General features: G+C 38.7%; 1 protein-coding gene across 3 annotated transcripts; it reads left to right on the top strand.

Moving 5' to 3' along the window:
- The first annotated feature begins 90 nt into the window (after positions 1-90).
- HSPA4L (heat shock protein family A (Hsp70) member 4 like) lies at positions 91-25,448 on the top strand. 3 transcript variants are annotated; one of them, XM_063335755.1, is made up of 19 exons: positions 91-224; positions 4,363-4,420; positions 5,715-5,855; positions 7,383-7,505; positions 9,012-9,111; positions 10,907-11,040; positions 11,961-12,205; positions 12,292-12,368; positions 13,567-13,718; positions 14,243-14,349; positions 14,732-14,865; positions 16,087-16,289; positions 18,894-18,995; positions 19,488-19,625; positions 20,477-20,602; positions 21,754-21,861; positions 22,970-23,089; positions 23,535-23,696; positions 24,129-25,448. In XM_063335755.1, the coding sequence occupies exons 1-19, from the start codon at positions 118-120 to the stop codon at positions 24,321-24,323; spliced, it is 2,532 nt and encodes an 843-aa protein (XP_063191825.1). In that variant the 5' UTR covers positions 91-117; the 3' UTR covers positions 24,324-25,448. The 3 variants fall into 3 exon arrangements, with proteins under 3 accessions (XP_063191825.1, XP_063191826.1, XP_063191824.1); XM_063335756.1 differs by lacking the exon at positions 18,894-18,995; XM_063335754.1 differs by lacking the exon at positions 91-224 and having other exon boundaries at positions 4,220-4,420.
- Positions 25,449-27,958: the final 2,510 nt, after the last annotated feature.

Here is a 27,958-nt window from a genome sequence, read left to right as displayed (position 1 = left end):
CTCCGCAGTAGGGGGGGAGAGAAGAGAGAGAGACGCGGGCGAGGAGCCGGGTGCTAGCAGTAGCCCAGACGGTCGCCGCTGTTGACTTGTAAGGCCGGCGCGGCGGGGGGAGCAGCCATGTCGGTGGTCGGCATTGACCTCGGCTTCCTCAACTGCTACATCGGCGTGGCGCGGAGCGGCGGTATCGAGACCATCGCCAATGAGTACAGCGACCGCTGCACCCCGTGAGTACCGGCCGCCGGGCACCCCCCTGCCCCCGGCGTTCCACCTCCGAGCGCGGCCGCCTTCTCCTCCTCCTCCCCCGCAGTGGGCTCCCCGAGGCGGGCGGCTCCCCGCCGGGCCTGCTGTGAGTGCCCGGCCGCTCCTGCGGCTCCCTCAGCGGAGCGGCGCGGGGCCCTGCCGGCCGGACCCCCACCGGAGCCCGGCGGCCGGTCTCTTGCCGGGACGGGACACGAGAGGGATGTTTTAAGTGGGAGCCGAAACGCGTGTGTCGGGGCGAGAAACGCTTGGGATCCCCCCCGCGGCTTTTGACTCTTGGTGTCCTTGGAGGTGCCGCGCCGTGCGGGCGTCCCACCCGCGGCCGCGGCGGGGCTTTTCTCTGCTTGTACCGCTCCGGTTTCGTGCAGTGAAGATTTGGGCTAATTGCACGTATTTCCCCAACTCCAGAAGGGTTGGCAGGGCTGGAAGCGTTTTCCTTAACGATTTTAGGAGGGAGCGGTGGTGGGTTCCCCGGGGTCACGGGGATGAGCTCCCTCTGCCCGGGCCCGCTCTCACTCGCACCGCGGCCGCGGAGCGGCGAGGTCTTGCTCGGGCGGGGGGGGTTGCAGCGGGCAGCGGCCGTGATGATGGGATACGCAGGAGGAGGTGGAGATTTTCCTCTTCTGTTTCTATGGGATACGTCTAGGGCTGCTCGAGCTCCATCTGTGCGTGATTTTCAAGGAGGATTCAGGAATTCGTATAATACTCATAAACATCGGGGTTTGGATGCTGCTTCCTTTTATAAAAGGAATTTGTAGCCAAGAGCAGAAAGCTGTTCCTGCTACGTGAGGCCATAGTAACTTTAGCATCGCTATCTCTTTGATCTCGGAGAAATGTAGGGTTTGTTTTGCTTTCTCAAAAGTTGTTTTTTTTAAAGTCCAAAGAAGTTAAGTGCTAAAATCCACCTCTCTGTGTTAATGGGAATATTCTTTAAATTTCTTCTTAATACTTAGAAAAATATACTTCTCCTGTTAACCCTCAAGAAGGCATTATCTTTGCACACGTTTTAGGAGAACTGAAATTCTGAGACCTTTCAAATTCTGTGCAAGGAAGGCCCTGAAATCGTTGCCCAAAGAATTCTCAGACAGCTCAGTTTCCTTCCCCTGTATGACAAAGACCGCTTCCAGGTCTTAGCTATTCTTGGAGTGTGTTCTTGTCAGATAGGCTTCACATGGGTTTCCCTATGCTTAATATTTTTCACATTAATGGCCGAGTAACTGTCCTTCCAAGACACTTGGAAAGTGATTATGAAAGGGGTTAAAGTACAGTTAGCAAGAGAGCATCTGGAGTGCACAGATATTTAAAGGCAGTAGTTATCTTACTTACAGTGACATTTTTCCTGGTTTTTTTTCTTCTCTTTCTCCAAAATGTAATATTGGAGAACATGGGGAACTTCTTTTTAAATACTGTTGTCTTGAGGCAAACCTAAAAAGTAAATAGAAATACAACAGGCTTACTATTGTTATGGAAGTTTATCATAGTAACCAAACCTTACCTCAAACAGGATTTGAGTGATATAGGCAGATCTAACTCTTATATCATCAAAACTTTTCTGCTTATTACACATAGCAACACAGTAAACTCTTCTATGTTTCTATAGAGGCATTTACATAATTTAGATACTTGAAGTTAGCTAATAGTTAACATTGATTGGATATGTCCCAAGTACTTGGGACTTACTCCCAGAAATACAAAGTTTTAATGTTTGTTGTGTCTGTATAGTGCGGTGTAAAAATATCTGGACAAGCTGGTACACTTTCATGCTCAGTGTGTTGTTATTAAGCCATGTAAAGATAATGGGCTAGGTCCTAAAGATAGGACAGTCCTGGCTGTGCTCAGCAGGGCTAATTGCTCTTTCTGGGCAAGGCTAATTAATGCAGCCAGCTTCCAGTTTTGGAGCTGGTTCAGGTATCTGTGCAATACTGCTGTTGGTGTAAGCACACTTCAGCGCTGCAGACAAAAGCAGCGTAGGCTTATGGAAGATGTGTATTATCACAATTTAATACAGTGCTCTTAAGTCAAATCCAGTGTTCCAGTTGTTAAAACATTCAGGTGATCCTTTAGTAATATTGTTTGCCAAAAACCTATGTCCTCTAATCTAAGGCATGGGATTGTTAGTTTTTGTAAAAACCTGTATCATCTTCGAAGCTGTAGCACAAGCATTTTAGAAAGAAAGGAAAAAGCTTCTGCTAGTAAACCATCCATTTCAGTAGAACTTGTACTTTTTAAGGCTTTGGGCAATAAGGTTCTCCTTGGGTGTTAACTAACGCTTTGCTTTTTCTCCAGCAAGTGTGTGGTACGTGTTTCTAGTGAGCCGGGCTTATAAAACTCATGGCAAATGGCCCTTCCAAGTGCTGTGCCTCACCGCTGTGGTTCTGTGGAAAACCAGTTGATTGTTGATAGCTTGTGATTTTTCGGTAATTAGTGTAATCACAAACTGTAATTAAAATGATGAGGTAGCATTTTCTTCAAAACAATGCAGGAAAGAATTGAAACGCCCTTCTGGTGAAGGGGGTTGGTACCTTTAGAAAAGTGTGTGTTGTGTTCAGAAGCTCCCTTCCAAGCCAGCTGAGGGTAGCGGTGGGGGAGGCAGTTCGGTTGTCGCACTTGTTGTATCCTTATGGTGGATGTGCTTTCAAAAGGGCTGTCTTGGATACAACTGAAATGTTTGGAGCCAAAAAGAGCATAGTTTACTTTTTGATATCTCTGCTTGGCAGCCAAGGGAGGGAGAAACCATCCATCCTCTTGTGCTGGAACTGAGTAATTGAAGTAAACCATGGCAGGAACTCTGGTGGCCTGAGTAGCTTCTGACTACTCAACAGAGTCAAATTCCAGCACGGAAAAGCTATGATATAATAGCATGTTATTATCCATAAAATAAATGTCTTGTAAACCATTTGTGCCCTTTCTAAATTACTCTTTTATCTGACTTTTCTTAGTCATTATAAAGTACAATTGGGATCTCTAGTGTTAAGCGACGCCAAATATTCTAGAAGCTGTTTGTGGAAGCTGAACTACATATTTGAAAATGTAGGGCAATGCATTGTCTGTTTGCAGCAGTTAAATCTGGAGGAGGTTTTGCATGTTCGGTGCAGTCTTACAGCAGAAGAGGTTGCTAGATAATAACTATCAAATTACATACGGTGCCCTCATTGTAGTGATGATGGAGAGGAGACAGGAAGCAATCGACTATAGTGACCTTTATGCATTCATTAAACAATTAAATTTGAACCGCATGAAATCTGGGTTGTATCTGTTAGTTACTACTGAATGGTTTCAGCCAGATCCGTTCCCTTTTGGGGAAAAAGTTCTATTTCAAATCTGTAAAGCGAAGGTGTGGTCATAGTAACCTCCAACAAAAAAGTTTCCGAAGGCAGTCGGTATGAGGTGGCTAAGTGGTGGCTGGGGACCTGGGGCAGCCTTTGCTAGAGGCTGAGGGGGTTGCTCAGTGAAAACCTGGGAAGCAGCAGCAAGAGGCCGTGGACTGCTCTAGAGCTTCCCAAGCCCTTGGTGGTGGGGAGCTGTTCCCAGATGTCTCTCTTTCTGCCTGTTCCCTGTCTGTACCTGGTAGCACTCACTCGCGGGGAGTGCTCTGCAGTTTGTAGAACTGGGCGGTTCAGCTACCTTGGGCTTAGGTGTTCTCTTTATTGTTCTCTACAATTATTGTTGCTAATGGCTGCTGCAGTGTGACTGTGGTACTGTCAGACTTCAGGGGTGTTGAGTCAAGACAACCTGACTGGTAAAGTTCAGTGTTTTAAATTAAATGTCACAGGCTTCTTTGGTTTTAAGCTGGGACCCAAAAGTAGCAATTAATTCCTTACCTACACGATAAGATCTGTAGAATGCATAAGCTTTTAAAGAATTCCTTAAATGCAATTATAATGAATACAATTGCGGTTGCTTGCAGTTTCTAAACTAATTTGCAAAGAACAAAATAACAGGAATTTCACTGCAAGTTCTGGTGCTTCATGCAATAATGCTGTTAAATACCACATCCATGTTCTGCTACTTTAATTTTTGTGGGTGTTTTAAAGTACCATGGGAATATTCTATGGTGTTTTCTTTTAAAGCTGAATTTATTTATTTTTTTCTGTTTTTGCTTAGAGCATGTATATCTTTAGGATCTAAGACCCGGGCCATTGGGAATGCAGCGAAGAGCCAGGTAAATGGATCAAAAACTCTGGTATTACTTACCTGACTTGTCTCCTATTGAATTGTGGAAAGAAAAGTAATGAATAATTGGATATTTTTCTGTTTTAAAGTAAATTTTCTACAATAAGTGTACATTTCACAGTAATAGTTACTGCTTCAACAATATATTCCCTGTATTAAAATGGAAATGATGTTTCTGCATTATTTGTCATTCAGAGTAAAAAATGGGAAGAAACAGAAAACGTTGTTTCTTTCCCAGTAAAAAATTATTATTTTTTCTTGCTTACTTGTGACGGTGAGAATAGAGTTCATAATTAAATGTCCATTGGGGGTGAGGAGGAATACTGTGCTTATGTTTTAGAAAAGTGGAAGCTGAAGTTGAACAATGGAAGTTTGGTATAGATAGATACCAGTTGTTGCTTATAGTGTGAAATGAACACATCTTAGTAATTTACTGTCTCAATTTGGAACTTTGAACAGAAGTTAAATTTCTCTAATCCTGTGTAAATTCACTTCCAACCTAGGACAACCTTCCTTAAGTACCATGAACGGTCAGTATGTGCAGAGGCTGTATCGCTTTCATTCTAAGAAACTTCACACTTTTTATCTGAGCTCAACCCCTGGACTTTGCTGGTGAGAAGGTGTCCTGTGAGCACTCTTCCCTGGCTACTAAGTGTGCTATTTACACTAGTAAACTAAACTAGTTTATCTTGGAGAAGATTACCCTGGAGTAGTTTCTTTTGATAGCTTAAATATTGTGTTGGTTAGGATTTATTTCTTCTGGTCCTTTCTTTACTTAGAAGTATGTCCTTAAAGTAATTAGATTGAAATACTGGTGAGAGTATAGGTGTGAGAAGGCTTTATTTGTGTCCAGATGGGATCTGAATTAGAGGAGAACTTTAAAGAAAGTGAAATGCATTGATTTGTTGAAGCTTCATTTAAGGTTAATATGGGTAATAACTTCATTTGTTCATGCAGACAGCCATTGCAACAATATGTAGTAATACGATCTCAAATACTGCATAGTGTATTAGAAAGCTCCCCTAAAATAAAAGGTACAGTGAAAATTGACAGCAGCAAGCTAATGGATATTAAAGAGGGAAGTAAATGTTAATTTTTTTAATGGAGACCATAGATTCAAAAATAGATGCCTCCTCCTTTCCCCTCAGCCATTGCTTTCCAGTAAATATGGAGGGCTTGACATGATGGGTCTTCGGTATGTCCATTGAGCCCAACAAGAGATCCTTTCTGGCTGGTCTTCTGTAGTCTGTGTATCATGGGTAATTAAAGTATCTTTTCCACAGATTGTCACAAATGTAAAGAATACAGTACATGGCTTCAAAAAACTGCATGGAAGAGCATTTGAAGACCCTCACATACAAGCTGAAAGGGCCAAACTTCCCTATGAACTGCAGAAGATGCCAAATGGCTCCGTAGGAGTAAAGGTGAGTTAGAGCTTTGTGCGGAATATCTTTAGTGGTAGAGATGAGCACTTCAGACCTCTGTTTCTTAAATTCCTACGTGAATTGACTTGTATTTTCCTTAAGAAAACTCTAAATATATTCTTACTCATTTTGAAAAGAAATTTCGTGTGATAATCAGTACAATAGCACCTTTTATTTTTTACAAAGCCTGTCTTAGCATAGTTTTGCTACGTTTCTCATTTCTCCTTTGTAATTCGTTCACTTCTTTAAATGTTCAGAAAGATCCAGAGTACTTACTCTCTGTTACATACTCATGTCTTCTAGTAATCACGCAGTGTAAAAAAGGTATTGTGTTGTCTCCCATACAGGTCTGCTATAAACTGTTAATGACTCTCACCCCAAAAAAGGTTGTTTCATTCACCTTCAATAAAACTGACTGTGCAATAAATCTGCTGTTAGCAAGAACAGCTGCTCAAGTACCGTACTTTCTCCGAGATAGCCATTGAGGTTTCTCATCAATTGTATTAGCTTTCTGTAGTTGCATTAGTAGCTTTTCACCTTCTCTTACTAGATTTGCCTGCAAATACACATAATTACAGTGTGTGATTATTAGTCTCATCTGAGTTTAGGTCTTGCAGACATGCAGAGACCAAGTTTCAGGAAAACAAGATAAGGCTCTGAAGATGTAATCTGTACAAGTTATTTTTAATTCCCTTCTAAACTAAGTTGGTAGAAACTGCTCTTCTCAAAGATCAGCCTTTCTGTCTTTTGTCTCTGAATGTGTCTATCTTTTACTATTTTCATGTGGATTGGGAGTGCATTTCTGAAGCAAATCTCCCAATTATCCTCATGTAGTACACTTTGAATTGCTTTCTGGTGGGGCTTTATACCTCACAAACAAAAAGTTTCTTTTGTTCTGTATAGTTGCTCATATCATACTCATTGCCAGTGTAAATATAGCTGCTGTTCACCCTTCTGTATTTCCCTGCACAGGAGTGTTTGGGATTGCTAGAGAGATGGCAGCCCGTCAGGAACTGAGGATGTAGAACCTCATGTGAAGGCTGAAGACTCAGAGGTGTTTCCTGAGCAGGGCAAGACTGTTAGAATTGCCTCGTTTGCCCTTTCCCCGCCCCATGTACTTGAGTGACCCTTGCAGGAAGCAAATGTTCCTTGGGTTTGCTCCAAAATTCTTGGGTTTAGCTCAGGTTAGGACAAGTCTAATGCTATGTTCATTATGTATTTTCTGTTTGTTTTTTTTATTATTTAAAAAAATCCCAAATAAACAGCAAAAATACTGTAGCTTTGTGAATAGCCCCTTGAGATAACACAAGTGTTAAGGTTTCCCAGAAAACAATTTTCAACTGAACTGTTATGATTTGTTGTAGGTAGCTCAAATCTATAGCATCAATTGATACGGAGAGTTATTTGTGTCCAGAGTCTGGTGTTAAACTTGGGTATCAGTGCTCAAAATTACAAAAAATGTCCGAGTCACATATCTTAGAGAAAAGTTGAGATGATTTATTACAGAATTACAATTCTCTGTTTCAGGTGAGATACCTAGATGAAGAGAGACTGTTTGCAGTTGAACAGATTACAGGAATGCTACTGGCCAAGCTTAAAGAGACTTCAGAAAATGCTTTGAAGAAACCAGTGGCAGACTGTGTGATTTCAGTAAGTTGTAATATATTTATTGCAATTCTTCCTATAGATAACTTTAAGCTAGTACTATTTATGCCACGGTGTAATGGTAAGAGATGCAAGTGGTGGCTAGAAATCACATTCCCCCCAAAATGGGCCATTGTTATAGGATTTTTCAAATGAGAATACTTTTGTAATCATGTATGAGAAGATGGGAAATCTGTTAAAGCAAGAGTGTGTTTTTAGAAAGAACATACTACTAAAGTTGATCCAGACTGGCTAACTCCAAGTGCTCTGTATAGTAATCCTGATTACTGTAGTTACTGTTACAAAGGGGAACGTGCCTATGTGTAAGCATTATCTTCCTTGGTTCCAAAGAGCCTTCCCAAATTCAGGTTGAATTGAGTGTTGTGTAGTTGAACGCTGTTGGGTTTCAGCGTAGTTGAGAGTTGCCTGAACTTTATGGCTCTGAGGGTCATACTCGCGATTTGAGAAGCCTAAACTACCTGCATTTGTTTGAAAAGGTCTTTTTATTTAGCTGGTTTGCTTGTGTTGGGTTTTTCTAGCTAGTGTCCTCACCTGCAGCAGGGGAATGGCGGGGGGGGCAGTTTGAAGAGGAGAGGTTTTGTTCCTGATACAAAGTCCTAAATGTCTGCTGTTGATACTGTCTTTGTTTACTGCTTCACTTCTGCTCTTGCGCTGGTGAGAAGTCTGGGCATGAAGTATTGGGGTTATCCCCTCTGTCAGACAGAGGCATGGGAACTGGAAAGCTGCGTACTTTAGCTGCTAGAAGTCTGCTTTGATCTCTTTTCTTGCTTCCTTATGGTATACAAAGACACTTGGAGAGAATACCTCCCACACAAACAAGGATCCTTGGTAATGCATCACAAAGGTAGCTAATGAAATACATTATGAACGTAGTTTTATTTCTTCAGCTTAACTGAAGTTGAAGATACACCAGCTGATTGCAGCCAGGTTCTAAATGCGCTCTGATTGTGCTTCCGCTATTTTTGGTGGAACTGAGTATTTGTAGCGCACTGTGAGCTGGCGCTGTGGCATAGGTGATAACTGAAAAACGGATACAGATTCAGTTGTAAGTTTAGTTCAACACTAAGTTTAGTTCCAGCACCACTGTAGTGCTTCTGCAGTAACTTACTTTGGGGCTATGTATGAATATTTATCGTGTTGACTTTGTGCTGCACAAATGCTTTCAACAACTGGTAATGATTTTAAGATCAAAGACTCATCAGAAGAATCTGAGAAGACATTTTCAGGGTTTTTTTGGTGCTTAAATCTACTTTGTTTAAAACTACTCTGGATGTCCTTTCATTTTTGTCATATTTTGAAATTTTAATAGAAATATGCACTAAAATGAATTACCTAGCTGTTTTATTCAGACTGCCTTATTAATCTGAGGTTAGTTTATAACAGCTTCTTGTGGTATTGAAATTTATAGCGTTGCTTAATGGGTAAGTCTGACTTTTTTAAATTAAAAGTCCATACTTCATAATATTCTATGTAATTATTTTTTGGAAATAGGTACCCAGTTTTTTCACTGATGCTGAGAGAAGGTCTGTAATGGCAGCTGCACAGATTGCAGGATTGAATTGTCTGAAGCTGATGAATGAAACTACAGCAGGTAAAGGGTGGCAACACATTTTTTCTTTCTTTTTGTGTTTTTTTTTTTTTTTTTTTTTTTTGTTACCCATTCAGGCTACTGAATCCAAGGGCGATGACACACTCTGTTAGACAATTAAGAACTTGCAGAAAAAGTGATCCAGTCTAGTACTGCCCAATCCGGCTTGGGAACTGGAAGCACAGCAGCTCTTTTGGTGGGGTGGTGTTCAGCACTTATGAGACATAATGAGAGTTTGGGTTTGCGAACTTGAATACAGTGCCACGTGAAAATAGCTACTCTGCTTCTGAAATAAAGCTGGTGACCGTGCTTACTGCTCTGCTGTACTGTGGAGCTACAGCTGCTGCATCGGGAGGGTCTGAGTTAGCTTCAGAGTCTCTTAATAATCTAGCTGAGGTGTGCACCTGACCAAAATTCTCAATTGTTGTATTAAATAATAGTATAGTACAGTATTATCAGATGTAACCTGCATTTGTCTGAAAGATTACAGTAAATACATTATTTAACATAGGTGTGTAGTGGGGTCTTCTAACTTTCTTTCCAGCTTACTGGAAGATGGGTGTGCTGGAGTAAAAATACATCTCATGGAAGAAGTAGAGAAATACTTTCTAATCATAAGCTAATATATATTAGAAGTGAAAGACATTGAAGGGAAATTCTAAAATGTGTAATCCAAAGATTTTTCATATGTATGCTTTAAAACCTGTTTCTACACAAACTGTACTTTTATAGAGCTTTTTCTGAAAGCAGACTTGCTGATCATATTTAAAAACAACTTGAACTGTATGACTTTTCAAAATACACAAATTTAATCAAGTGTTAAGTCTGGTGTAATGACAGTTTCAACTTGTGGCAATCCTGTCAGTTGTGGCATCAGCACAGCTGTTGGTTTTATTAGTTGTTTGCTGCCTTCCTCTGTTTTTGATGAATTCTAGGGTGTAGAAATGGATTACACGTCATGGGAACTAAAGTTGAAGACATTTAAACCAGTAATTTATTTTTTTCTTGATTTAAATTCCCTTTGCTTTTAGACAGTCTCAACCAACTTTCCAAATGAGTGCTGGTATTGAATTCTTAGATGCATTTAGTCTTCTAAAACATTATTTTTTTAATCTCTTGAGCATGCTTGAATTTTGCAAAGCAGAGCTAAAAAATACTGAAGGTAAGGCATTTCAAAGGAGAGGTGTAGGCATGAGACTTTATCTGTACCGTTTCACAAATTACAATGTTATTTTGGCTACAAGCAGAACTGAAATACAAGGTGATGCTTTAGTAGCGTTAAACCTTCATTTGACATCTCTTTTCTCCCTTGACAGTGAAAAATGTGTTTTCAACACGTTAACTTTCTTTGTGATGAGCTGCTTTACATCTGAACAGTAGTTCTTAAACAGAAACAAAAATAACCGATCTGATAAATCCTGCATCTAAAAATTTCAATTTATGATGGCACATATGCTACTGACTTTAAGTTAGTGCTTTGAAGTTGTACAGAATGCACTCGTTAATTGAAAAGAGATGTTAAGTTATACAGAACAATTAAATGTCAATTACATGAATGAACATGAGGTAATTTACTAGTAAAACTATAAATCAAACAAATGAAAATAAAGAACTTGGCAACTCAAAATGATCTAAAACTTGTGACCCTTTTGACCCTTATGTTCTGTTTGAGCAAAGTAATGGAGGTGTTTAGAAAGAGTAAACAGTAAGAAGCGTCTTTCTTTTGGTAGTGCTTTTAGTGCATGCTTTACAGTTGTGCACAGCTTTCCCTTAACTTCTGTGGGGTGGTGTTTTTCAGTTGCATTAGCCTATGGAATATACAAGCAAGATCTGCCAGCCTTGGAAGAGAAGCCAAGAAACGTGGTCTTTGTAGATATGGGGCATTCTGCGTATCAAGTTTCAATCTGTGCTTTTAACAAGGGAAAACTGAAGGTAATCTTTTAAGTCATACAGTAAAATCCCATATTCCCGAAGTATTTCATTGAACAGTACTCAAAATACTGTGCTGTGGAAAGATTATTTTTTTTAAACTAAATAAATGTCTATAGCATATATTTTTGAAATGCTGCATACAAAAACTTTGTTGGTTTTTTGGCTATTTCAGGAAACCAATTTTTATAAAATGCAGAAATGAAGTATCCCAAAGTGCTTGCGAAACATACTGCACTGTTCTTGTGCCGTGTTGTGTCACTGAAATATTTGCATGTTCTGGTAGTCTCATAAGCGTTGTAGTTGTGCAACTGACTTAAGGGAAATTGTTGAACTCCCTGAATTTCGCTGTGATGATTTTTTTTTCTGCCATCCATGATGGTTCAAAATTAAATTCAATATGGATGTGAAGTAAAACTGAACAGTCTTCAGTTCCTGGTTTGGAGATTTTTGTCTGTGAGCTACGGACAAAATGTAGCTGAATGTTTTTGTAAACTTGTCTTTGATAGCAAAATGTAGTCATCTGAAGCCATATGGAAGATGATAGCAAGTTTTTCTGTTTTGAGTAAATGACACGAAACTAGTAAGAGCATGACAAAGTACCTATCCTAGTCTGCCTTTTCTTTAGTGAGCTAGTAAGCTGAGTAGGGGCTGCAGCAGGGTAGGAAACAGCATAGTAAATGTGATTGATAGTATTTTATTTGGGGAGGGCAGAAACTAAGTAATTGAGGAGTGATCTTTTCCAGTTGTTCTATCTGACAGCTGCATAGAAGATGGCGAGCAAACCACAAAGAATATTCCCCATATCAAACTTGTTTTTAAAGGTCTTACCTTAGAAGGCTAGTGTCTGTATGAAAGCTATCCCTATATCCAAAAAACATTGTCTAACAACTTCTAATCTTTGTTCTTTCACTTCTGTGCAGGTCTTGGCTACTACCTTTGACCCTTTTGTAGGTGGTAGGAATTTTGATGAGGCTTTGGTAGACTACTTCTCTGAAGAATTTAAGACAAAATACAAACTGAACGTAAAAGAGAATCCCCGAGCGCTGCTACGATTGTATCAGGAGTGTGAAAAACTAAAGAAGCTTATGAGTGCAAATGCTTCTGACCTTCCACTCAATATTGAGTGCTTCATGAATGACCTTGACGTCTCCAGTAAGATGAACAGGTACTGGGTGTTATTTCCACTGAAGTGCAGTGAAGCGTGGTCTCTAAGCTGTCCTGTAACATGAAACACTTTCCCTGTTCCTGCAGAGCTCAGTTTGAGCAATTGTGTGCTGCCCTTCTGTCCAGAGTGGAACCTCCTCTAAGAGCAGCCATGGAACAAGCTAGTAAGTAGGAGTTAATTTAGGTACTGCTTTTGGTTCAAGAAAGTAACTAGTAATCCAGTTATCCTAGATCTCTTTAATGATTATCTTTTTAATATATTTTTGTATTTATTAGAATTGCAAAGCTAAGTACTGAAAAGTTAAATGTAAGTTCCATTCATATGCTTGTCATGTATGCATGATCCCATTCCTGCCTCATTTCATGCACATACCACTCTGCAGCCTTGGTTTATTGACCCTCATTCACCCTGTGTAATGGAAGAGGTTGGCGCTCTGAAAGATTACTGTGTTTTAAAAAAACAACGCAAAACCACCAAACCAAAACCATAATGGGAAAAAACTTATTATTCTCTACTGCAACTGTCTGGCCAGCCTGTTCCATATGTGATTCGTACATGTCCTCACTGACCTGAGAATTTGGCAGTATATTCTTAAAATAAATTATCTAAAGCATGTGCAAATAACAATTTAATTTTTTTTTGCCTAATGTAGTATAAAGTAGAGAATTAGACTTTCACAGGAAAAGGTTTTACCCCTAATTCCAGCATCTTCAACTAAAAGAAAGGGAAGAATTCTGCTTATCTTGTGACTTGGCTAGATAGCTAATACAGGAAGTAAGAACCTGAGTAACTGTTGGGCAGAGCTGTTCAAGGATTGACAGTTGTTTGAGATCACTTTATACACATATCTTGAATTCAGAATTAAAAAGTTACCCTGCAAGCACAGTCTAATATTTCTTATATATTTTAATTAAGGGTTTCCTTATTGGGAACCAAAATTGAACCAAATATAAAATGCAGTATATTTGGGTTTCATTTTGTTCCTGTTTGGGAGGGGTGAGGTATTGTCCAGTAGCGCAGGGCTGCCAAAGAAAACCCAATTGCGTTTGTGCATACCAGAAAGGGGGTGCACGTGGACAATGAGTTTTAACGAACAGCTGTCCTCATTGATGGTTGGCTTCTGCATTTTCCAGGATTACACAACTAGAAAACTCTGTATCCTGCAGGAGGGACAAAGAGTTTGAATAGGACACATCATGAAAAATCTGGTTTTAAAGATCTTGTAGGCCGGTGAATATATTCAGTACTTGTCACAGTGTCTAGATAATAAGAGAATGCTTTTATCTGGGTTTTTTTGGTTGTCCAAAGACAGCTTTTTGATATCTTGATGATAACTTAAGGCCATGTACTCTCTTTTCTAGAACTTCAGCGTGAAGATATCTACAGTATAGAAATAGTAGGTGGGGCCACTAGAATTCCAGCAGTGAAGGAACAGATCTCTAACTTTTTCTGTAAAGAGATAAGCACCACGCTAAATGCTGATGAAGCTGTTGCAAGAGGCTGTGCCTTGCAGGTATAGTTATTGAAATTAACTTCAGTATTGCTTCTTTAACATCAGGTACTAATGAAATGCAACTAACCGAAAGCAAAAGGTACTATAGTGGAAACAAGATGTAGAGTCTTACTTACTCATTCAGCAGGTGGTGACAGTGACCATGTCAGAAATGAGTGTATTGCATTCGGTAATTTGCTGCTGTGTCATGTTGTAAGGATGGACTTGTTAGAGACCTGTTAAATGAGATGACCCAAATTGCACTGTTCCACTTCTGTGTCATCATTTGGAAGCTCTGCTGGGTATCTTTTCTGATAATCACTGGGGAAGTAGCATCTGTTGCTATAATTTATTTAAGTCTTTCAGTTCAATTAGGTTTCTACTAAGCATAGGACGTTTCCGTTAAAAATTATGTGATAAGCAGGACCTCCATGTCCTGCTTATCATATATGATTTGTAGCCTTTTTGCACTTAGGTATTAATTACTGTGATTGCTGTTTATTTGACTACATGGATATAATAAAATTTTGGTCTTTGTTTTCTAGTGTGCAATTCTTTCCCCAGCTTTTAAAGTACGGGAATTTTCCATCACAGATGTTGTTCCTTATTCCATAACGTTAAGATGGAAATCATCTTATGAAGAAGGAACAGGGTAAGTTGCATGGTGCCTACAAAGAAGTGTCTGTTTGTGTATATAAACAAAAATGTTGAGCTATGGGAGTTTTTCAAGTTCTAATTTTCTTATTTTGCATTATACCTCTTGATTTCTGATTGCTGCTTAATAATTGGAAACACATTTAATTAAAAAACGTTGGTGTGAAGTTGCTTAATTTTTGAGAAGTGTGACTTGGAATGCATAGTGCAGCTTTGAAACCTACAGGCCTTCAACCTGCAACTCTTGTCATAAACTGACTTAAACTAAATTATTTAGCTGCTTGGTTAGCAGGGTTGCTGATCATTAATGCATGTTGAGTTTGATTATCCATTACGTTACGCTCAGTGGTTTAACCTTACTTAATATTTTACTGCTGTAGGGAGTGTGAAGTCTTCAGTAAGAACCATGCTGCTCCATTCTCAAAAGTAATTACTTTCCACAAGAAAGAGCCTTTTGACCTGGAAGCTTATTATACCCATCCACATGAAGTGCCTTATCCTGATTCCAGAATAGGTAAGGACATGTGAATAAAACCCCTATACCCAACTCCTGTTGATAATGGGGAAAGTGGTTCTCCTTTTTTTAAGGTATGTCACTTCCATATTTCCTGGGTTACAGAAGAGCCTAGGTTCAGAAAGGCTCAGCGCAGTCATCTTGGTTTAGCAGCAGTGATCAAACAGTATCGACATCTTTTGGCAGTTCCAAAAAAATAAAAAAACCACCGTACTTTCTATCTGTCTTCACTGTTTCTGAATGCTTAAAAAAACTTAGGTACAAAGACTTTAGTGCTCTATTGTCTGGTTCTTTCAACCTCTGTAATATGGATAAGGACCTTATGTGCCTGCCAGCCTGGATTTTTCAGAGAAATTGTATCAAAAGACCTGTGAGAACTGGACAGTTATCTGTCCAGACAGGTATCTGTCATGCCTTTTTCTGTTAATCTGAGAACATACAAGATACGCATTTCCTGAACTTAAGCATCTGTAGTAGATGGTATGACTAAGTTTCCTGGTAGCTTATACTACTTTACTTGCAGTTAGGAGACTCCTCAGGATCTTTAAACTAATTAACAATTTTATTTCCTGATTTACAAATCTGATATAAACCTGGTGCTACCTATTTAGCTGTCTATGCAAGAAGGCTGTCATCTCCAGGAAAGAATATTCTCCTTTACATGTGCACAGTCTGCATCGCTTACACTCAAATTTCCAGCAAGTTGGAAAATAAAGTATCAACCTCAATGCTTCCAGAAGCCTTGATAAGCGCTGTTCGTTCTCCAAAATTTCTAGTGCATTCACATTACCAAATTCAAATAGAATCTTTTATCTCTGTTAACATTTTATTTTTCAGTGTAAAGTTTGAGTTATGTGGATGAAAGAAACCATTCGAGATGAATCAGAGTAATTTCTCTAGTGTGATGGTTAGAGAAGGCAACAGAGAAGTAGAACACCTAATAATGTGTTATCTTGACTTGACAGATAAAGCAAAAACATCTTACGGGGGAAACTGGTTTTAGTTTATCTAGCTGCGGCTTACATTGTAGAATTGACAGCTAATTCTAATTGACAGTAGAATTGACAACTATTTACAAATAAAGTAAATAAAAAACTTTACTTAAATAAAGTTACATGAAGCTGCTATTTAAATTAACACCCTTCAAGGAATGTATTTTATATCTTTTTCTCTTTCGTTATTTTTTGGAACAACAATTAAAACCATCTTTGTTTTTTCAAGGGCGTTTCACTATTCAGAATGTTGGTCCCCAACATGATGGCGACAATTCCAAAGTGAAGGTTAAAGTGCGCGTCAATATTCATGGCCTTTTCAGCGTGGCTAATGCTTCTATAATAGAGAAGCAGAACATAGAGGGAGATCAGAACGACACACCCATGGACACTGAATCATCAAGTAAGAACCAAGGCAGAGATGATGAGCTGGTATGTAAACTTGTAAATATCTGCGCTCCTTGTAATTTTGACATAGTCGATAATTGGAGATTAAATCATAATGTATAGCTTTTGACAATTACTACTTCTCCACCCTTAAATGACTTCTTCAGTTATGTAACACATTTCTTCATGTCTGTCCACAGTGACATGTGGCACTAAGAAAGCAAAAAAGAATGTAAAACCAGATTCTAAAGAAAGCTTTAATTTTTTCATTGTTCTTTTACCATATCTCTACTAGTCTTAGCATTATCTAGTGTTGCTGTCAAATGGCAACATGTTTACAATTCATTTGTCAACAGATCTCATTAAAGTTTGGGGTTCTTTTCCTCAAGTACTACATTTTCATTGAGTAAGAGAGATATGGTATTTCTTTATATATGAAAAATTTGTTCTTCATAAACATTCTTTAACTAAGGGCACTTATTTATATACTTCAGTGTTGGCAGCTCGTACAAACTGGCTTGAAAGCCCATATGGGAAAATTACTGGAAATAAATGTGCAAAAGCTTTGTCATTAATACTGAGAAATTAATGAAATGATGTTCTCTCATTCTAGTGCAAGGAGGATCAACTTTTTTGGTAGTGCCCTGCATCCTGGAAGTAGATCACTGAGAGCAGTGAGGTGCAGCTATTACATTTGACGCTATGGAGTTGAGGAGTGGGTGCCAGGGAGCACTTTGCAGCTGGGAACGGCACACCAGCGCTGGTCTCGGCAGCCTTTCTTTTTTGCTTGTGCCCTTATGAAGCTTGGGATTTTGGTTATGTCACAGCTCACAGGGGAGAGAGATGATAGCGTAGAGGAAAAGAGGATAAAGGAGCGGGCAAGCTGTCACTTCAGACTCCTGCTCTTTCTGAGATTGCGAAGTGCTCGGCAGTGACAGGTCTCCCAGGCTGTCAGGCACACTGAGGGAGGGTTTCCTTAGGGAGTAAGGCTGGACAGAAAGCAAACAGCAGCTTTATTTAGAGGAAGGGGTGAATGCATTTCCTGTCATTATCTCTTCAAATTTGTCTTGGGCAGCTTGTCCCACTTTAGTTGAATATACTACAAGAATTGGAGCAAGTGGTTACACAGTGAGCATTACATAAATGATATAAGCAACTCCTTAAATATTATACTGCTTTCCAGGAATTTGAGCATATTTGAAATACCAAACATGACGCAGTTCCTTGTGGACAAGTGCTCTGCATCTGATGTTTGTGTGCAAGCAGAACCCAGTTGAAAGTGGCGTAGCTGGCACTTAGTGTAATAGGTGTGCTGCCTGAGGAGGGCAGGAAGATGAGTATGCTGTGTTCAGTATGAGAGTAACCACTTCCATCTTCAGGCTTTCAATTTGTAGTACTGCCATTCATCTAATGCATCTCCTGTTTTACAATGGTGCTTGTCAGCAATTACCTCTCACTATTGAGGATGATACCCTCGACTCTGAGGAGGAGGTTTGTGGTGTATATGTGTATTATTTCCCCGCCTCTAGCTTTTCTGTGTAGGCAAAACAGTTCCTTCCAGTTGTTGCCTTTTCTGTGTGAACAGTAAGAACAATAAATGAGGATTTTCTTTTTTTCTACTCTGAAGTGACAAAACTTAAATTAGGTAAAAGTAGCCTTCTTGATTTCAACTTCTATCATTAAAAACTGCTGAATCAATTAACATGCCTAAACTGCAATATACGCACCTGTGCTAGAGTTTGAAATCCTTAAATAACTTTTTCTTGTATTTCACAGAACTAACAGTAAATTATTTTATATGTGTATGTAGTTTGTGAATCCAGGAATCTTACTTCCTTGTAATGGAAGTAATCTTAGACCTTTCAGACCTCAGCTACAGCTTGTTACTTATTGGTGCTCTGGATGTCCAAGTATTGCAGTCACCCTGAAAGCTTTAGACTTATCCATTACTATGTTATTAAAAGTTTTTTTCAATTATGACAAGGAATTGTATTACTTAAACTAAATCAAGTGATCAGCACTAGTAATTAGTGGTGTCTTTAAGATACTTAAATTTAAAATAAGGCATAGGCGAACTTACAGATAAATTTAAGTGAAACTTTCTTAATTTCGGGTGGCAGGGAGGGAAGACAGTTGTTCACGTGCTCCAAGAGGCTACTACAGAAATTAATTTCTGTGGTCCTATGAGGCAGATGCAGGTAGCAATTACGATGACTAAATTACTTTGGAATACCAATTTTACAGTTTAGGTGAAAAATCATATGAGGTTGAAGTTCTGGCTGTTCCATAGAGAACCTGTCGTTATTGCCTGTGTTGGTGGTGTGTTTCTAGATAATGTTCTTCACATACTTTTTATATGTATTTATTTCTAATTTAAAATGAAGTGAGTATTCACAGGGGTTAGTGTAATTCTTTAATGGGGACCGATGGCAACATTATTTCAAGGGGGACAGGCAGAACAGAATGTCTATTTAATTTGAGCGAGATACGAATACAAGTACTGTATCAAATGCCTGTTTAAACATGGTGAATCAAAAATTCTTAAGAATGATTCATAAGTCCTTATAGTATCTGTATTCTGCTGTAATTGATGTCAGTCTTAAATCATACAGCAAACCTTTGCATTCAGATATGTAACTCTTTTCCTAGGATAAAATGCAGGTTGATCAAGATGAAGGTGTTCAGAAAAATCAAGCTGAACAACAGAATCAAGCAGATGAGGAAACTGAAAATGCAGGAACCGAAACAAAAGTTCGTATTCAGTATTGATAAGGAAATGTAATGTTGCTTCCCTTAGACTTTTTTTTTTTGCACAGTATTCTCAAAGTCATTAATGTTACTAGTTGCAAACATGGGACTGTAGTTAGGGGAGTGCAGCTATATTGAAATGGTTAAGTTAGGAATACAACTTTAGCATTTCCATTTTCAACATAGTATATGATTGAGACTTTGAAGTAAGTTTCTTTTAACATAGTTTTATAGTGAAGACGGAATCTAAGGAAAAACTTAGGAAGCATGATGAAGAAGAGTATGTTGTGCCTTTAGCTTTTGAACAGGTTTCCCCAGTAGTTCTTCACGTTGTGTTTAAAGAAATTAAATTGCACCGGTTCGGTTCAAAACTAAGGTAGTGGTGATTCTAAATAGCAGAGGAATAATTAGGTGCTTCATTTATGGATGATTTATTTGTAGCTGTCATACTATTCCATTCTTGCAAGTTACTTAATAGCGTAAATCTTTTTATAGGCTGCTTCTGGAGACAAGCAAGATCATCCAGCCCAGCCAAAGGCTAAAGCAAAAGTTAAGAGTATTGACCTACCTATACAGGCAAGCCTCTATAGACAACTGGGACAAGATCTTATCAATTGCTATATAGAAAATGAGGTAAGCAACGTAAGCAGATGACCACTCAAATTAATGTCACCGTAGATAATTATCCAGAAAGAACTTGCAACTATAAACTTCCTGTCTAATTTAGAATTCCTTGGAGGCTTGTCCTTAATTGTAAGGGGCTTTATTCTGGTGGGGTTTTTTTGAGAAATTAAACAGTTTCACTAGACTTAACTACCCAGTTGTCTGCATTTGACCTATCAGGCTGTCATTACCCAAAGCATCCATTCTGTTCTTAGACAGGAAATGGGAAAGATTGCCAGTAAAGGCTGCACAGAATGTTACAGGAATGCTAATTGTTACTGAGTGACCCAGTGCTGGTCAGGAGTGGCACGTTTTTTTGGTGCTTTGCAGAAGCTGTGTCCTTAGTTACATCACATTTTTTGCCCTTCAAGTCCTGTATCAGCAAGGGAGAATCACAACACACAGAAAACCTGCCATTCAGTGGGTCCCTTGGGAACTTTCTAGATACCATGTCTGTGAAGATCCCACCAACATAAGCTTCTCTCTAAACAATGATCAGCCTGAAGAATCAAGCGTGAAATAATTTTCGTAGGGCAGAATGATTCCTAGTGAATTCCAAACCAGTAAAGACTTGCTTTACTTCTAGTCCTGTCTCTGGTGGTCAGATCATAATTGATATCTGATCCATTTATGTTGAAGAACTCATTTTTCCCCTGTACCAGTTCTGCCTGCAGTGAAGATGACTTAAAAAGGTGAAAATTTTAATTAGTAATTGTGAATTAGCAGCCTTCTGCAAAGTTCTGTGGTACAGTTTCAAAGAAGTAATCATTAAGCTTGACACTTAAAATGCTTTGTTTTAAATAAGCTTTTCTGCACCATAGGGGAAGATGATGATGCAAGACAAGCTTGAAAAAGAAAGAAATGATGCTAAGAATGCTGTTGAAGAATACGTGTATGACTTCAGAGACAAACTGTGTGGAGTCTTTGAGAAATTTATCACTGAAGAAGTAAGACTCACCTGTGTGTTTCAACTGTTGTAAAAAATTCCTCTGTATTTATAAATTTTGACTGTGGGCTACGTGGAGGCTGCAGGGGTCTCTTGTACTTGTTTCAGAATATGAAATGGATTAACTTCACAGAAGTGTGGTTTGAACTTCACTTACATCTGACATGCAGACTTCTTTATTGTCTGAGAAGTTTCTCGGCAGCAAGGAAAGATTCAGGATGCAGGCAGAAAGTAAAAATCCTCTGGTGGGGGTAGGAAAGCAGGACAGGTCACCATGGGCTTCTAAATTGTGGGAGTGGGTAGGAATAACATCAAAATGAGCAAAAAAAAGTGTGTCTGTAGCTGTGTTTTATTGTCTAATTTCATTAATTTAGAAAAATGATTCTTTCCCCACTTAAAAGTCCAAGTAAATGTGATGAAGAAGGCTGTACGCTGGGCTTTTGCAGAGACAATATTGAAAAAACACTTGTCCTGTAGTCATTTCTCTGCAACAGCCATCTAAATAAAAGTGGGTGGTACACCAGCAACCAGTTGAAACAACAAATGTCCAGCAGCAGTTTTAAGGTTGTCTCTCTGGATTACCTGGCCATTAAGTCAGCAATGCAGTACAGATGCCCTTCCAGCATAAACTCAAGGGCTGTCTTTCCCATACCAATTTCAGAACAATCTCTTGCGTAAGTTGTGGAGATAGATAAGCACTTTACTTCTAAATAATTAAAGATAAAATCTTTGTTTATAGACAGTAGAGTCCAATTAAAACAATTTTAACTTCAACTATATAGAGATGTCCAGATTTGTCTGTTCTTCCATCCTGCTATCAGAGAACCTGAGAAGCAGAACTTCCCATGTAGAGATAATATGCAAGAATGTTAAGAGATGCATGTACTTTCTTACAAAACCAATCCTGAAGCTATATAACTCCCATAAACTTCACCTGCAAATCAGATCAGTAGGGCTGTCCTGCCTCTCTTATCATTCTGTAAAATCTTGGCTTTGAAGTCTGTTAATTACCATTCTCCTTCACTATCACTTTGAATATTTTCAACTGATAAAACTGTCTGTTTTGAGCAGGGAGGCTTCTTTGTGCCAGTGGTAGAAGTCTCATTTGTTGTGTTCCCTTCTGAACTAGAATATCCCTAACTTGCTTCACAGGATTCAAACAAGCTGACCTTGATGTTGGAGGACACAGAAAACTGGCTTTATGAAGATGGAGAGGACCAGCCAAAACAAGTATACATGGATAAGCTTCAGGAATTAAGAGTAAGATTTAAGTTACTTTTTTCTAGAAAAATCATGTGTGTATTTGGTGGTGGGAGCGTTTGTATAAATATATATGGCTAAGAAAGCAAAGCCTTAATGAGATGTGTGTATGTGCCTACCCATATGTGAGTGTTGTAAATCCATTAATTTAAGTATGGACATTCAGGTTGTATCTGGATGTAGTTCAGTTATGAAATGAACAGAATATTTAGAACTAGAAATAGTTTGGTTTCATGTCAGTTGTGCTCCTAATTTGAAAACAGTCAAAATGAAGCAGACTGTCACTACTGACAATAAAATTGCTATGGGAACTTTCTGTCAGTCTTGCTGCAATCTGGAAGAGACTGTTGAGTACTTTGACTGCTCTCCTGGGTATTCAGAAGTACATTCCAGAACAGATACTCTGTTTTTCCTGTTTTCAGTGATCTTCTATAGCTGTATCATAAAACTGATTTTTTTTGGTGTAATTTCTAATGGTAAAGGCTGAAGATTGCTTTAACAGTAGCTTACACTGTATTATTTGAGTAGTAACAACAAAAAAACCTGCTTAAATACTTCAGATTTTAAGAATCTCATGGGAAAATGTAAGTTCTGGTGAATGACTAGCTACTCTGTTTGTAGTAAACTTAAGTATGTCTCTAGCTCTTGAGCTCCAGCTTTTTTCTCTGAAGTCAGATTTCCTTTAGGGAGGGATAATTGATGGAAACAGAAGTGTAGATGCTGGCAGCGGCCTTCTTGCCTGGACACCAGTATTCAAGAGAAGGAAAAACCAGACAATGGATAAAACTAGGAGTTTTCAGATGAACTACTTTAAAATTAAAACATCCATGTAAATCCTGTCTCGTTTCTCTTCTAAATGCATTGTTCCAAATGCTCCTTTTTGCTGAAAATGACTGCAAAATACTAAGCCTAATAAGGACAGGCACTACTGCTGTGTTTAAACTCACAGGGTTTTTTTGGTTGCACTAAAGTGAAACACAAAGACTAAGCTCTTGAATGGATGAGAAAAGGAGTTAGAGGCAGCCTTCCTTCCAATGCCACATTTTATTCTTAGACCAGACTGAAGTAAACTTGTATTTTATCAAGATCTTTGTGCTTATGTTTCCAGAAATTTGGACAGCCTATTCAGGAAAGATACATGGAACATGAAGAGAGACCAAAAGTTTTAAATGAACTGGGAAAGAAGATTCAGCTCCTTATGAAAGCAGTAGAAGCATACAAAAATAAGGTAGAAGCAAATTATTTAGGGAATGAACTATTATTGGGTGCTTGAGATTGGCTGTAGAGTTTTTTGTGTTTAAAAAGAAATCCTATAGGATTACCTGTTAAGACGCTTTAAAATGGTTGTTGTGCTTCTGCTCCTGAGAACAACTTTTTTAAGACTATCTATTAGGGTTAGTTAAACTACAGGAAATCTCAGGTGCTTTTTTTTTTCCTTGCAGCTTCATTACTGATGTGCTTTTCAGCAGTGTGCACTTAAGATCAAAGTTTCAAATGTCTAAAAATAATGTCCTGTCTGTCTTGTTCTACACCATTCTTCATACTAAATGCTTGCTAAAAACTGGTTTTTATCGGGTTGTAGCAATGGTATCCTGTTTTGTTACGTGTCTATGAAATTCTTCATTGGGTGAGAAGCATATATTAATCGAGGATATAAATATCTCTCTCCTTAGGATGAAAAATATGATCACCTAGATCCTGCTGAGATGGAAAAAGTTGAAAAATACATTAACGAGGCTATGAATTGGTTGAACAGCAAAATGAATGCCCAGAACAAACTAAGTCTAACTCAGGATCCAGTTGTCAAAGTGGCAGAAATACTGACAAAATCTAAGGTAAAAAAAAAAAATCATTTTATGTGTTGCATTCTGAGTTTTTCTTTAACAAGATTTTGGCCTCTGGGTTGAGCTAGAATATTACACCTGCAGAGATTTTAAAGCTATGAAAAGATCCGTAGAGAGGGAGCAGCACTTTTATTGATGTTCATTTCTGACTTTTGATTTACAGCAGTACCTCTGAATAACCCTTTTTAAAATATCCTTTATATATTCTAACTTGCTAGAAAATGGATTACTATACAGGCGTTTAGCAGATTGGAAGCTCTTTAGCTAGTGAAAGATTTTATTTTAAGTTTCTAGACTCGATAGAATTGAAAAGTCCAGCCCTTGAAAATTAAATTCAAGGTTGTTCTGAACCTGAAACATTCTAGTTTAATGTAATCGCTGTGCCACCAAATGAACTTGCTCTCTCGCTTCTGTTACAACTAGGAATTGGATAGCTTCTGTAATCCCATTATATACAAGCCCAAACCGAAGATAGAACCTCCCAACGATGCGCAGTCAAAAGCTAATGGCGAACACAATGGACCAGTGAACGGACAGAGCGGTACTGAAACAAAACCCGAACCAGCGAAGGACAATTCTCAGCAGACCAAACCACCTGGAGAAATGGAAGTGGACTAAATCTTGCATTTCTTTCACTTAATTAAAATAGTGCGAGTAACCACAGGGTCCATTCTTTTTGTCTGGTACACACCTCAGATGTTCAGTTATTCTTAGCCAATCTTCTGTCATTTGTTGCTGAGTAGTTTTGAAAGTGTTTTATATTAAGTACAACTCTGATGTTCATTTCCACTGATGCTGCTTATGTGGAGCTTTAGCCAAATGTAGATTGTATAAGTCAGTTTAAGCTTTCCCAATATATTTTATATCAAACATACAGAATTGATATATAAATGGCAACAATCTACCTTATTTAAAGCTTTTATTGTGGATAAACCTCAGCTCCTTTATTCAGGAAAGGATACTGTATTGCACTACTGATGCTCAAGTGTAGATCTAATTGCATCTTTATTTTGGAAAAATATTGGAATTGAAGTGGCAAAACTTGTCACTTGAAGCACTGACCTTTTCTAGTTATTGTATTGTTATAATTTAAATATTAAAATAGAGGTTAGTTGGCATACTAGTCCATCTTGTTGATGTACCATGAGAATTGTACGGTCTTTTTCATATAAGCTGAATAATACAAGCTTAAACATTTTTTTAGAATCCCATACCACTAACAATCTTAGTTCCAAAATGGTAGCATAATGGCTCTGCCATTTGCTGAAATTAAGTGAGTGGTCTCAGTGCACATCGCTGTACAGAACGTACTGCGCTTACAATAGGATGATGCTAATGATAGTAGTATGAAGGGGTAGAATATACAAGGACTGTTGGATAACTTGCCTTTGAAAATGTCTTATTGCACATGTATTATTTCTTTTGTTTTGAATGAAGTCTACATCTTGATCACATACTATACTGGGGAGGAGAAACAATAGAAATTGTGCTGTGCGGGCTGGATATTAGCACCCTGATTTTGAATTTGCTTAAATGCTGTTTGTTGCAAGCTTGAAAGAAATACTGAGAGCTTTTTTTAAGCCTTGGTCCTCGGCACATAAACCTTTTGGTCAAGGATCTAAACAAAAGAGCTTACAAACTGGTTATTATTACCCTAAAGATGGAATCTACTTGATGAACTTGCATAGCTTACTATCTTTGGTCATTTACTTGATCTAATGAAAGTGTCTGTAATGTATTACACAGTTGAGTCGCTATTTTCTTTGATGCATCTTGGACATTGTCAAGGTCCAGAGTATGTTATTATATTTTAATGTTTCTGTTAGTCATGGAGGTACTGTAGCACTTGCTAGAGCAAGTCACTTCTCTTTTGACTCTCTCTAGTATAGACACCTCTTCCATTACCAGGATAGGAATGGGCTGCTCTATGAAAAGTGGTTTTGCATTCAGGACAGTGTAAGAAAGTGAGACTAGTTGCAGTGTAACACTTTGACTTAAATTCCATTGCAGAAATGCATTCAGGTGTTCATCAGGCATTCCTGCAGCAGTTCTCCTGTACAAGCCTGTGAACAAGGGTCATGCTCTTGTTTCTGGCTTTGGCAGACATTTTATCTCCAACCACGCCCTTCACGTTCCACCACTGCGCATGCTACAAAGAGAGTAAGTAGTCCATGACTCAGGCTGGAGTTGGTGGAGGTGAACTATGTTCTCAAGTATCTTCACAGAAAAAGAAAGCATCACTTACACCTGTATACAAACCTGCTAAACTAGTTCAAGTGCTAGAATTGTATCTTCATGACTGACATCAAATGACTGAGATGCACATTACTTTGCTCTACTGTTCCTCCTCTACACAATCGGTTGTGGATGGTTTGGCACCTTGAGTTTACATATTTAAAGCCCTTGAACAAAAACTGAGTGACCTTGAAGAGCTGCAGCTACTCTGCAACCTCAGTCTTGAATTCTGCCACTGTAGTCACACATCTTTGGCACTGAGGGGGTTCAGTTGTCCTAAGTTTACGTCAGTACGTGACTGAGCTAGCTTTGGTCCCGTAGGCTTTAACATCAGGAATATCTTAACAGCTTTACCACAGCAGTGTAACGAGTAGCATTCTTAAGTATTGGCTTCCTAAAAGCCATCTACACGTTAATTTGTCTAGTAGACTTCCTGATACCTGGTAGAAGAGCTCAAACAGTGCAAATCTCCAGTTGCTAAAAGGTCATGTGTAAGAACAGAAAGTCTTCTGCTCATGGTCATCAGATACTTAATATTACATTACAAATGTCTGAGGCAATTTTTATGTATAAAGGCTTAAAAGCAGATACAGTTAATACAAGCAATTGTAGTAAGGTTTTCTTACTAGAATAGGTTGGGTTTTTTGCTGTGCATCTGCTCTGTCTCTAGATCCCTGGTGCGGAGGAATGCTACCCCCAGGCTGCTGATAGCAACTAGTTGCTGATATGTACACGTTAGGAATCCCGTTTGGAAGGGCAAAATTGTTCTTTTCACAGTGAGCTTCACATTACGTGAGCATATGACTCTGTTCTCTGTTACAAAGAGGAAATTTTACCAGGATGCAGATTTAATGTTCTCAAGTGCTTATATAAACAATGCACAACTGGAAGATGAGGTTTTGTGCATTGGGCTCAACAAGTTACCCTGTGGCTACCAGAATTAGTATCTTGCAACAGAAAATAACAAGTTTTGTTAGGGAACCAACAGTAGTACACCACTCTGCATCTTGTATATTTTAAAAACAGGTATTTGTTGCTAATGTCTTATTTGAGACTTTCTGTGGAGGGCGAGATACATTTCTTATGTTTGAAAGTGTTCCATCCATTCCACAAAAAGAAAAAACAGGAAGCAACACTATATTTGTAAAGGCAGTAGAGTTTTGTTTTAAAAACAATAAAAAAGTTTTGTTAATCACAGTCTACAACTTCATGTAAAAGTTCAGTTACAGAACAGCATAAATAGTTCGTTCTATTTTACTAGTAACAGCTTTCTTCTTTTCTTTAAAGAGGACTGATTCTCCTGTCTTGAACATCAATGGACTTGCTCAAGAAATGGCTTTAAAGTTAATTTGCTTTATTAGACTACGTTGCTACTAGCAGTTTTACAACTGATCATGGCTTCCTTTCCATATCTCTTATTACAGTAGTTTAACCTTTGGGCTTTTCATGGAACTTCATTCAGATGTTACACAAAGAGATTTTTAACAATCCCTTTAAGTTAAACTTTCATACTCTTCCTTCTTTAAACTGAGAAGGATGCTACAGAATAAGATAACCTGGTACAGCTGCCTGCCTTGTTTGGTCTGAATTTGAATGAAGAATCCTCTCCCTTGTTTGCTTCTGGCAGTGTCTTCCTTTTACTATTTAAACACTGCCTTTGGGGCATCTTGCAAAACTTGCAGTAGGCGGTTGGATCCCAAATCCTCCAAGCCATTTGGGTGAAGTACCTAACCTGCGTAACCACTTGGTTTCACCAGACAAGGTGGTGGAATCAGGGGGAAGGTGCCCTTACTGGAGGGAGAACCGCAGTGACTGCGGTGCTACTTCTGAAGCATGCAGGTCTGCCCCTGCAGCATTCTGTGTGCCCGGTGGGCAGCCGGAGGGTACCGCTGCTCTCAGCTGTAGCGTGGAGTTCTTCATTCTTCTCTTAAAATTGTTGATCTAAAGCATCCAATCTCTCTGTTGATAAGATTCCTTTGTATCTTAAGCATTTTAAATTATTTAATATTTTTTGAAAC

The sequence above is a fragment of the Chroicocephalus ridibundus genome, chromosome 5 (assembly GCF_963924245.1).
Source record: "Chroicocephalus ridibundus chromosome 5, bChrRid1.1, whole genome shotgun sequence".
In the NCBI taxonomy this organism is placed as follows: Eukaryota; Metazoa; Chordata; class Aves; order Charadriiformes; family Laridae; genus Chroicocephalus; species Chroicocephalus ridibundus.
The sequence above is the reverse complement of the archived record's forward strand: the minus strand, read 5'-3'. Positions and strand labels throughout refer to the sequence as shown.